The sequence below is a fragment of the Oreochromis niloticus genome, linkage group LG10, assembly GCF_001858045.2.
Source record: "Oreochromis niloticus isolate F11D_XX linkage group LG10, O_niloticus_UMD_NMBU, whole genome shotgun sequence".
NCBI lineage: Eukaryota > Metazoa > Chordata > Actinopteri > Cichliformes > Cichlidae > Oreochromis > Oreochromis niloticus.
Window position 1 is genome coordinate 23,197,052 of NC_031975.2, and position 12,598 is coordinate 23,209,649.

Genomic DNA, 12,598 nt, shown 5'->3' on the forward strand with positions numbered 1-12,598 from the left:
TATCATCGGTGTTTGTGCACAGGACCTCAGACCTCAGTCTCAGTACTCATGTTGAAGGAAAGTAAACTTCATTTTAGGTTTTTTCTCTAATCTGAGAGGCTTCTCTGGTTCTTCAGGCTGATGGGGGCCCACTCTGTCAGTTAAGGGTGTCCCCTAATTGTACAGGCATTGTAAAAACTAAAGTACACATTAATAATAATTCTTAGGCTTTATGTATCAGGATGTAACAAAAAATCATTTTGTCCTTACAGGTTCTAAAATGATTTAAATACAACCTCAGATGAACATCAGCGTGACATGAAATAACTTGAAATAGTTATTTTCCATATGACTTCTGGTCCACTCTTCTTTACAGTGTTGTTTCAGATTATTGAGGTTTGTGGTCATTCATCTGTGGACATTCACTCCAGTCAGGTGGAGGCCTGGGCTTTGACTGGGCTGTTGCAAACCCTTGATTCTCTTCTTTTTCAGGCACTCAGTTGGAAATTTGTTCTTGGGGGTCATTGTCCTGTTGTGTGACCCAATTCCAGTAAGGTTTTACCTCACATTTCACCTTAGAATACTTTAGTATGTATTAAGAGTTCATGGTCAACTCAATGACAGCAAGGCGAAATCATCATGCCTCTGCCATCATGCTTTACAGTTGGTATAAGATATTTACCATAAAATATTTGTTTCTTAGCACCAGACTTTTTTTGTTTGTTTGTTTTTTGTCAACAAAGAATAAAATGTTGTTAGCCTATGTCCCCGCCTCAGCGATCGATCCCTCTGGTATCTCCCCTGGAATTTTATGTGAATGCTTAGATCCAATCTTCCAAACAGCTCATTATATAGAAGTACTTTCTCTAATCTTTACTCTTCAAAACTCAGTTTGTCAACCACAATTTACTTCATTTAATTTTGTTTTATCAATTAAATTAATTAAATCATAAATGTTAAAAATCAAACTTTCTCTGAGTATTTGCTTAGTCATTCTGACCAAGCACTACAGACCTCAGACAAGCTCTAGGCTGTGTGCCATATTTAGATTCCCTGCTGGTACAATCAACCTCAGCACAAAAGCGCGCACACTCACCAAATCACAGTAAAAGGTCAGGAGATTAAATATTAAATCAGTTTCATTACACAAATTGATTTCTCATTCATCATATTACTTAGACATATACTTTGATTATAACTTTGATACAAACGAAAAACACACATTGATAAGCTCTTTACTAGAACTTTGTTTCACTGTAATCATAAAGGCTGGATGTTAAGACCTTTTATCCTGTCTCCAATGTAGTGAGAGGTTCAATCCCACGTTTCTCTACAGTGCTAATACTCTATCGTAGAATATTGATCAGTGGACATTTGTACTGATATGGCGATTCTTGTGATATGGTGATTAAAACAAAAAGTATGAAATTATCCCGTTTTTTGTTTTCTTTTTAAACATTTCTGTTTAGAATTTACTGTGAGATATTATGCTTTGCCACTCAGAAAACACTGTTTCCTTAGTGTGTTTCTTTGTACTTTTATACGCTCGTTAAATGCTAATATTTTTTTTACATTTTTATGCACAGTTTCATGAAGGCGTATTAGAGCCACTGAAATGCATAAAGAGGTTGAAGATTCAAATAAACTAAGAATAAAATAAATAAAGAACGAAACGATTAAATTTACCATAAATATATATATATTTTTCATAAATATAGCGAGTTTTTTTTAAACCTTTTTCTTGTAAACTTGCCATTTGTTTTTATCCTCACCTTTCTTTTTGAAAATTTATGACCCGTTTTTGTTGTAAATTTGCCTTTTTGCAGTAAATATATATACCCATCCAGCCCCTTCATTACTATTATTTTATTATTATTGGTCGTAATAAATCATCACAAATCATTGACGTAATCTAAAAAACGTCTTTGTCACTTGCTGACATCATCACCGTGCGCCACAGTTAACGCTCGTCGCTCGTTCGTGTTAAGCGTTTAATTCAGTGGTCTGAGGCTTCTGTGTCGTGTACCGTGAGCTACTGAAGCGCTAGCTTTATGTACTGTGGGCTGAATTTGCATTAAAGGCTAATTTACTTAATTATCGACATGGAGTCCGGGGAGGCCAGCGAGGAGAAGACGGGCTCCATGTCGGCGGCGCAGAAGAGAGCGGAGATCCGGAGGAAAAGGCTGCTCATGAATTCAGAGGACAGGATGAACAGGATCGTGGGAATCACCAAAAACGAGCCTGAAAATAACGGTAATCGGTAACAAACGATCCTCTGAATTTCTCCTGGGCGTGTCTTTCCTATTGAAACACGTTGTCGTGACAGAGACCCGCCTCATCCTGCTGCTGCAGTCAGGACGTTAGTGCTGTCTTTTAGGACCATAACTTACTATGTAAATAATCGGGCTCACTACAGATATATTAACTAGAAGAGGAAAATGGCAGCAGCTTGGGATTCAAATCATGCTAAATGCTGTTAGCATTAGCAGGTGCGGATCAGAGGGTGGCTCACAGGCTGCTCAGCTCCCTTAAACAGAATAATTAATACACAACAATACAGCAGTGTAGATAGAAGGTACCTCAGCCAACCTGTCCTATTGCACACAGGCTTTAAGCCACCTGCAGAGAAGCTGCAGTAGTCAGTACATAAGTAAACAAAAAATACATGCCAAGCATATCTCTCGTAACAAATATCTAGTGATTTGGAACCAGAAAGCACAGGAGTGAGTGACAAGGTAAACGCTGCAGTTGGTTTTTGGCTGTGACTTTTATATATCCTTTATTTATCAGGGTAAAAAGTGTAATTGGCATGCAGAATAGAGAGATATAGCCAAAAGGTTAGCTGAAATTGCAACAAATAATTATTGAGATATTTTAAGTGGCCCAAAATGACTGGATTTATTATAATGTAGGTACAATAAGCAAAGATATTATACATTGAAAATGCATAGAAAAATCAGAAGTGGCAGACAAGCACTCTATGGCACAACACCAGCATTACTGTCTATGATCAGCTCCTCACAGTACAGATGTCATTACCTTTCTTTGGCAACACATCATAGTTATCATGTTTCAAAAAGTGACCATCATCAGCAGTCACTGTTCTCTTCTTCAGTGTGGCCATATCTACTGAGCCCCAGGCTCTCCTCCTTCATCATGAGTGCCCTTGCTGAAGTTATCCTACTCTAAATATCCAAAATCAATCTTCCCAGACTTGAATGTGTTGAAATCCTCAATTCTGTGGAACATACTATGAGTTTTGACAAGTCCTGATTGTTTTTGCTCAGACCTCGCTGTTCTCACTCACTCCTGTGCTCTTGAACACTGTGAGGCACGGGAAATGGCTGTTTAAAAAATTATGCTGACATTAACATCCCAGTTTAACTTCAACAACACAGACAAGCTGGAAGTCATCAGAGTGTCTTCACTCCATCAAACCCAGCAAAAAGAAGCTTACTGGAAACTTACTGGTACTACAATCTGTTATCCATATTATGCTGTCTCTGAACTGAAGTAAAACCATCATCCCCTGTACAAAATCTAAACTGCTTGCAATTTGTTTATAAAGATCATTAGTTAATTTGTTAAATCCTTTTGAATTAAAGCTAAAACTCTGCAGTTACATCACACCTGGATTTGTTTGTTTTTTTTGGGGGGGGTGGGGACTTCTGCATAGCTGACTAATCATTTTAGCACTAGCTAATGTCATATTACTGATTATTGTCTTCTCATTGTCAGGAGCGTCACGGCGTCCCGCAGAACCCCGGTTCCATCTGCCTCTAGAGCCATGGTCCACTGCCTCATCTTCTCCTAGACCGTCTCCAGGGATTGGCAGTCACTCCCACAGCTCCACCCCGGAGAGGAGAGGCTCACCCCTGCCAGAGCTCTCCAGTGAGCCACCTGGAGGATCCTCGGAAGATGATATCGGAGGAGTCCGGCGGAGACCGAGGGGCGAGCGGCCGTCAGATGATGTCAGTGGCTCTCCTCGTCCAGGCTTTCTCTCTGCATCCTACTTGTCTCGTTTTGATGATGCCATGAAGCTTCGGGGTCAGCTGGCCAATGAAAAGCCGGCCGAGGACGGAGGGTCAGACTCAGAGGAGTTTGATCCCTTCAGGGTCTTCAGGCTCATCGGCAGCGTCCTCCTTGCTGTTTTTGTCAGGGTTTTTGTCTGCAAGTATCTGGTGAGCCTGTAGCTTTTAACAGACTTGTTAGCGCACTAGTAAGGAGTTCATTTTTACATTTTATGCCAGTATCAGTACCAAATATGTATTTATTTGTTAATGCTACATTTATCTTGTTTTATTTTAGTCAATATTTGCTCCATTTCTGACACTTGAACTGGCCTACATGGGGTTGTCCAAATACTTTCCAAAGGTGAGTTTTTACTTTTTAAGACTCTCATCAGTCTGCATGCACACATTGTGTAACAGCTGTGGACAGCACTACAAATAATATTTTACTTTTGTTTTTCCTCTGTATAAATGGAAAATCAAATACAATGACCTATTGCGGTTTCGCCGATGTAGTTGTGCTGTTTCTGACAGCCCAGTCTTTTTAGCCGCAATCTTCTCAACCAACCAACGCCAAGTTCATACAAAGTTCAATATTAAAATGGACATGAGGTCCTGGAGCACGCCTATGAATTCACAGCCTTAATTCTGCTACACTGCTGTGTCTTCAGAGAGGACTAACCAGTCAGAGTGGACTAACCAGTTATAGCTAACCAAGATCATGTTTACACTTCTCAATGAATTATTGGTTAAACAGGATTTCAAATCTACTGGACATTGTATCCAGGGGATGGAAGTTGCCACACCCATCACCCCCCCTTTTTTTAAAAAAAAAGATAAAAAACTATTTGTTAATAAGGAAAAGACAAATACCTGTTCAACAATTAGATTAAAACAACCTGCTGAAACCGAGCATCAGAAAATCTGGGAATGAAAGATGATTTAAATGTAACATAGCATGGTTTCTGGTGCCAGTTAGGCAGTCTGAGTATTTCAGAAACTGCTGATCTACTGAGATTTTCCCAGACAATCATCTCTTGGGTTTACAGAGAATGGTTGAAAAAAGAGAAAATATCTGATGATCAGCAACTCTCTGCGTGAAAATCCCATTATGAGGGTTTGAGCTGATAGGAAGGCAACAGTAACTCAAAGAACTTGTTAAAACTAAGGTATACAGAAGAGCATCTTTAAATGCAAAATACCCTGAACCTTGAAGCAGATGGGCTATAGCAGCAGAAAACCACACCGGATGCTTCTTCTGTCAGCTAAGAAAGGAAATCTGAGGCTACAGCTCATACAGGGTCTCAAAAATTGGACAATAGAAGTTTGGAAAAATGCTGCCTGGTCTGATGAGTCTGGATTTCTGCTGTGACATTCAGATAGTAGGGTCAGATTTTGGTGTACTGTTGCTGACCATGCCCATCCCATTATCACTACAGTATACCCATCTTCTTGAACTGCTTTCATGAACATGACATTGAGTTCACTGTACTCATTTATGATGTGGTGGAGTTGGAGATTTGCATAATGGATGTTCAGCTGACAAATCCACAGCGACTGTGTGGTGCTTTAATGTCAGTATGGACCAATATATGTGAGGAATATCTCATGAAACCCCAATATGGGTTCATATGGAAAGGTATGTCTCTAGCCCAGTGTCCCTGCGCTCCCTGGTCTGCGCTCCTCTACCCTTGAGCAAACATCTTTACACAAACAACCCGGTGGTATCTAATTCTTTGAAAATTTGGACTCAATTCAGATCACATTTTAAAAACAGAAACGCCCTCCTATCTGCTCCCATCTATGGAAATCACTTGTTTTCCCCGGCCCTCGGGGGAACAGCCTTTAGGGAATGGCATAGAGCTGGGGTGGAATGTGTCAAACATCTGTTTAAAAATGGTACTTTTATGTCTGCTGCTCAACTGGAAAAGGACTATGGAATCTCCTCCAAGACTAATTACTTCAGATATTTCCAGGTTCGGGACTTTGTGAAAAAGTCATTCAGCCCCTCCCTCGAGCTTCCACAAAGCGGATGGATAGACGAGCTGATGGACACAGATCCGACTGCTAAGGGGACAATCTCCACGCTATATGCAAATATTCAGAAGGTGGCTTCCCCCTCCCTGGACAATGTAAGAAGGAAATGGGAGGAAGAATTGGGGCTGGACATTTCAGAGGTTGACTGGGGAGGGGCAGTAGATCTAGTACACTCTGCTTCTGTATGTGTACGACACGGATTGATACAGTTCAAGGTGTTACACAGACTCCACTGGTCAAGGGAGAAACTGGCAAGAATGTACCAGGGGGCCGATCCGACCTGCCCCAGATGTAAACAGGTGCCAGCCAACTTATGCCACATGTTCTGGTCTTGTTCCAGGCTGAAAGACTTTTGGGCTAACATCTTTAGAACATTCTCATTCATTTATAATAAAGATATGGAACCAATGCCTCTGACAGCCATCTTTGGTGTGGCACCAAGGGAAACTCAACTAACGGCCTCTCAGAGGAAGGCAATAGCATTCACCTCATTGTTGGCTAGGAGACTGATTCTATTTAACTGGATAAAGGCAACACCGCCATCCCATAAACGCTGGGTGGAAGAGGTGATGGCACACCTCAAATTGGAACATCTCAGATTTACTATACAGGGCAACACCAAGGAATTCTTTAAGGTCTGGCAGCCTTTCATTTCCTATTTTGAAGATGAGTTTCCGTCTACTCCATAACTGGCAACTTTTTACCCCCCCCTTTTTTTTTTTTTTTTTTTTTTTTTTTTTTTCTCCCCCCCTTTCTTTCTGTCTGGGTACAGCTTTGTCTTACATTGTGTTGTAGGACTTGAGTTCGAGTTTTTCTGTATGGATGATATGTTTTTTGAAAACTCAATAAAAACACTTTGATTATTATGTGAGGAATATCTCCAGGACCGCATTGAATCTATGCAAAAGATATTTAAAATGGTCCAAACTGGTACTAAACAAAGTGTCCAGTGATATTATAAAACATGGACGTACGCACTGTGAGATCACCCACTAGTTTTGGACTCATTTTGAAGGCTCAGGGTTTGCATTTTAACAGCTGCTGTTCTTGTTTTTAAACAAGAAGTGACCATCTTTGGAAAAGATGGTGGATTGTTAAGTCATCACCAGAGGAATAGATGGAGAGGTTGGACAGGTCCAGTTCAGTGACTCCACTTAATTTAGGAACCAAAGCAGGTTGTAAACATGTTTCTTTCTGCTGCAAAGCTGGACATTTTAACTTGGGAGTCTATGGGGATTGACTTGCTCTTTGAGCCAGCCTCAAGTGGCCACTAAAGGAACTTTTGACACAAATTTCTAATAGAGTTTTAGTTTTTGTACATTTTAATCTTGATTTATTTAGTGCAAAAATAGATTAATTAATAATCAGAAGTAAGCACATATATTTGCATATAATGTGCTTTGGGTTCTCCTGTTTCTGCAGGTAGAGAAGAAGACCCAGACCACTGTGCTAACTGCTGCCCTGTTACTGTCCGGCATCCCTGCCGAGGTCATCAATCGCTCCATGGACACCTACAGGAGGATGGGTGACGTCTTCGCTGACCTCTGTGTCTACTTCTTCACCTTCATCCTCTCACATGAGATACTGCTCCTCATTGGCTCAGAGACTCCCTGATAGGTTACAAGGACCTCTGTAAACCCCCACCCCTCGTTTTTTGCATTCCCCTCCCATCTCTCATAGCAACATAGGCATGCTCATTTGCACCCTCAGGTGCTTGTTTATCATTGACAGTCTGGAGGTGAACCCCTGCTGCCTTATGATCAGGCCCGCACACGCCAGCTGGACGAGTACTCGTCATTTGAGCTCTTCGGGATTTCACTAACGCTAAAGCTACACCCGACCACAAAGTTCGGTGTTTGTTACAGACTTGCAGGTTAATTATTCTCTGAACAGAAGCTGTGAAGCCTGTGTTACCTGTGTGTAAAGAATGTACTGCCATTTATTGCGCCGAAGGATATTTATTAGTACTGAAAATGGGGAGTATCACGCCGAAGATTGGATTACTGTACAGTCATCAGTCTGACATCCCAGTGGGCAGCCACAGATTGCATTTAACTTATGAAGGGGAAACACTGGAGTCTCCTCAAAGGCTGGGTCATAATTCTAAATCTGACACCTGATAGGAACAATTGTTTGCTGAACAAGATGTTGAGTCAGAACGCTTTGAATTATCGCAAAGCACTTGAGTCATTCTGCGGAGTAATAACCTCCAAAGGTGATGCTTAGTCTGAGCAGGGTGTCATATTTTCAGCTAATGCCACAGCCAGATTCCTCAGCAGGGTTCTAACTCTTCTGTAAAACCAAAATCTGCTGTCAAACCGATGAAAACTGCTGGAGAATTTTGGAGGTAGCTAGTCTACAACACTATAGTAATCTTTTTGTCAACTTAGGGCATCACACAGGGTCAACTCACTTTCAGTTCAAGTCCCTCAAATCAAACGCAGAACACTGCTGGCCGTTTAGGCTGAAGTGCTTCATTTGTACGTCATGAATGAGGTGAAATGAAAGTGACGTTGCAAGGAAAGATTGAAGAAGTTTCTTGATCCGTTACAATTGACACTATGAATGACAGTGACAGAAGCAGCAGTTTTCTGTTCCTTCTCATACGGTACGTCACCACCCCTGCTGATTGCAGTGTCCGCACCTCAGGCTGTAGACCAGATGGAGACGTGACAGCTGTGTCACACATCATCATCGCAGCCCAGTAGAAAAATCTCCCGCGAACAAAAGTGTGAGAAACTTTTAACTCGAGCAGCGTTGGAAAAAATACTCGCCCTGAGATTAATGACAAGATTCAGAAATTTGCTTTCTGACTTTTATTCTCAGGTTTATTAATTCAGCTTTTTTGTGAATACTGTGATTAATCTCAGAGATCTCACAGTTGCGTTTCTCCTCTCTGAGTGGAGACGTTCGGATGACCTCTGACACTGCTGCACAGCCTATTTAGAACAAATAGTAAGAAGGAGAGAAAGAAGCCAGCAGTTAGACATCATTGTACCACACTAATGATCTGTTGTAGAAAGAGCCGTATCAAACATTTCTGTCCATCGGAAAGAGCTGGCTTAAAAAGGAGGAGATCTTAGATAGAGGTAGAAGAGGAGGCCGGGAAGAACAAAAGTACTCTGGCATAAATGGACTGAGGAAGAATGACAGAATTTCTGGATTGCCTCAAACTGTGAGCTTCTTTGATTTTTCTACAAAACAAACTTTTACATAGATGGCCCTCCAACCTTCAGTTAGAGATTTTAAAGATATTCGAGTGTTGAGGACCTTCCCATTTCTGAGGGATTTTCTTTTCCTCATAGCAGTGCTTTAAAAATCACATTTTCTCTGATCTTTGGGAAGGGTCCACTTACGTTACGAACAATTTCCTTCTTTGTTTACGTCTGATGAAGAATTTAGCCCTTGTATGTTTAGTGTATGTTATTACGCTCGGTCATGAGCTTAAAACCGCGGTGAACTTTATACACGCTGAGAGTGTTTTGGGGGTTTTTACTAGAAAGTGCTGTCACTGCAGTTTTGTGTGAGGCAGTGGGACTTTGTATGCTTATTTGTGTTGAGTAATTCTGGTGACATATCCTGCTTTGCTTTGTTAAAGCCTCTCTCATACATACTTGCATAAATATACAGTATGCTCTCTCTACTTCTGTGCTGTCCTTGTTTCATATTTGTAATTTTAACCTGATTAATTTATAAATGTGAATATTGGTTTCCATGTGAATGACTTGGTGTAATTTATCCTACAACTTGTCTGACCTACTTGATTGTTTTTTGATAACGTAAATTTGCAGATACTGTTTTTAATGGCTCTTGCGGTATCTTACATATTTGAACGTGAGTAACAAACGTAGTGTTGATGTGATGTAAACAGTCTCTGCTCCAAAAGATGAACGAGCACCCGAACAATTCATACCAAATAAATACTACTTGTGTGACTCACCTCTTTTTTTTTTTTGGCAGTCAGTTATTAAGCCACACTTTAAAAAGCCTTAATTTGAAAGATCAAGGGAACTGAAATTACTAAGTTCAGTTTATTAAAAATATGTATCTAATCTAATCAGCCAATCACAGGGCAGTAACTAAATGCCTGTATAGCCATGTAAGCATGGTCAAGACCCTCTGCTGAAGTAGAAATGTGATTTAAGTGACAATCGCAATACTCGTTACTTGTGTTACTTCTGTCAGCTGACAGGAAACTGAGGCTACAGGTTACAGAGGACCATCAAAATTAGACAACAGAAGACTGGAAAAACATCACCTGGTCAGATGAGTCTGGATTTCTGCTGGAACATTTGGATTGTAGGGTCAGACAATACTTTCAGGTGCTCACAAGGGGTTGCCACAGTGGATTGTGCCGCATGTTTGGTTTGGCAGAGTTTTAGACTGGATGCAACCCTAAAGGGTATTTGTGTCTGTAGCTGGAATCAAACCAACAAACTCTTGCACAGTGAAAGTGTAGGGTCAGAATATGATGTAAACAACATGAAAGCATGGATCCATTCTGCCTTGTATCAAAAGCTCATGCTGCTGTGGTTGTAATGGTGTAGTACTTAGTAGGGGCCAGGTAAGTTTGGTTAGCTTTTTTTCCCTTAATACAGGAAATCGTTTAAAAAGTGCATTTTGTATTTGCTCGGGTTATCTTTGTCTAATATTAAAATTTGTTTGATGATCTGAAACATGCACGTGTGACAAATATGCAACCCCCACCCCCCAAAACTTATTGGAGTCATTTGATCTGCTGTTATATGTACTTGTCTTTATGGTAACTACTTTTCTTTCACTTTGCTATTTATAGTTCATATTGAAATTTAAGCAATCATCTGGCAAGTATTTTCTATGTTGAACATTTTGCATTCAGATTCACCCCAGTAGTGACAAAAAGCTGCCATTGGATGATTTTTAAAAAAATATTTTCTTTTCAAATCCAGTGCGATCTCTCATGTAAGCCTCAGCTTTAAAATGTGGAAAACAAGAAAGATAAATAGGTTTTTAATTTATAACTCTGTGGTGGAACCATTGACTGTTCTACAGTCATTGGGTGGAACCAATAAAACACTCATCCTCCAATTAATACATCATATATTTAAGAATGAGAAAATTTTAAAATGTTTCAGTTCCACGAAAGATAAAGAGATGAATAAGGTGAAATAAATGAAAATGAAATTATCTTCATAAAGTTCGGGAACCGCTCACAAATGGTGTTCCACAGGGTTCGGTGCTAGGACCAATTCTGTTTACATTATACATGCTTCCCTTAGGCAGCATCATTAGAAGACATAGCATAAATTTTCACTGCTATGCAGATGACACGCAGCTCTATCTATCCATGAAGCCAGGTAACACACACCAATTAGTTAAACTGCAGGAATGTCTTAAAGACATAAAGACCTGGATGGCCGCTAACTTTCTGCTTCTTAATTCAGATAAAACTGAGGTTATTGTACTCGGCCCTGAAAATCTTAGAAATATGGTATCTAACCAGATTCTTACTCTGGATGGCATTACCTTGGCCTCCAGTAATGCTGTGAGGAACCTTGGAGTCATTTTTGACCAGGACATGTCCTTCAGCGCACATATTAAACAAATATGTAAGACTGCTTTCTTCCATTTGCGCAACATCTCTAAAATTAGAAATATCCTGTCTCAGAGTGACGCTGAAAAACTAGTTCATGCATTCATTACTTCCAGGCTGGACTACTGTAATTCTTTATTATCAGGATGTCCTAAAAACTCACTGAAAAGTCTTCAGCTGATCCAAAATGCTGCAGCAAGGGTACTGACAGGGACTAGAAAGAGAGAGCATATTTCTCCTGTTTTGACTTCCCTTCATTGGCTTCCTGTTAAATCCAGAATTGAATTCAAAATCCTGCTCCTCACATACAAGGTCTTAAATAATCAGGCCCCATCTTATCTTAATGACCTTGTAGTACCATATCACCCTATTAGAGCACTTCGCTCTCACACTGCAGGCTTACTTGTTGTTCCTAGAGTATTTAAAAGTAGAATGGGAGGGAGAGCCTTCAGTTTTCAGGCCCCTCTTCTGTGGAACCAGCTTCCAGTTTGGATTCGGGAGACAGACACTATCTCTACTTTCAAGATTAGGCTTAAAACTTTCCTTTTTGCTAAAGCATATAGTTAGGGCTGGACCAGGTGAGCCTGAATCCTCCCTTAGTTATGCTGCAATAGACGTAGGCTGCCGGGGATTCCCATGATGCATTGAGTTTTTCCTTTCCAGTCACCTTTCTCACTCACTATGTGTTAATAGACCTCTTTGCATCGAATCATATCTGTTATTAATCTCTGTCTCTCTTCCACAGCATGTCTTTCATCCTGTTTTCCTTCTTTCACCCCAGCCGGTCGCAGCAGATGGCCGCCCCTCCCTGAGCCTGGTTCTGCCGGAGGTTTCTTCCTGTTAAAAGGGAGTTTTTCCTTCCCACTGTCGCCAAAGTGCTTGCTCATAGGGGGTCATATGATATGATTGTTGGGGTTTTCTCTGTATTTATTATTGTGCGATCTATTGTACAATATAAAGCGCCTTGAGGCGACTTTTGTTGTGATTTGGCGCTATATAA

At 40.5% G+C, this 12,598-nt stretch overlaps 1 protein-coding gene across 1 annotated transcript; it reads left to right on the plus strand.

Moving 5' to 3' along the window:
- Window positions 1-1,901: 1,901 nt before the first annotated feature.
- On the plus strand, window positions 1,902-9,965 carry camlg (calcium modulating ligand). Its single transcript, XM_003451405.5, has 4 exons — window positions 1,902-2,232; window positions 3,718-4,160; window positions 4,288-4,353; window positions 7,449-9,965. Exons 1-4 carry the CDS (start codon window positions 2,082-2,084, stop codon window positions 7,638-7,640), a joined length of 852 nt encoding a protein of 283 aa, XP_003451453.1. The 5' UTR covers window positions 1,902-2,081; the 3' UTR covers window positions 7,641-9,965.
- The last annotated feature ends 2,633 nt before the right edge of the window (window positions 9,966-12,598 follow it).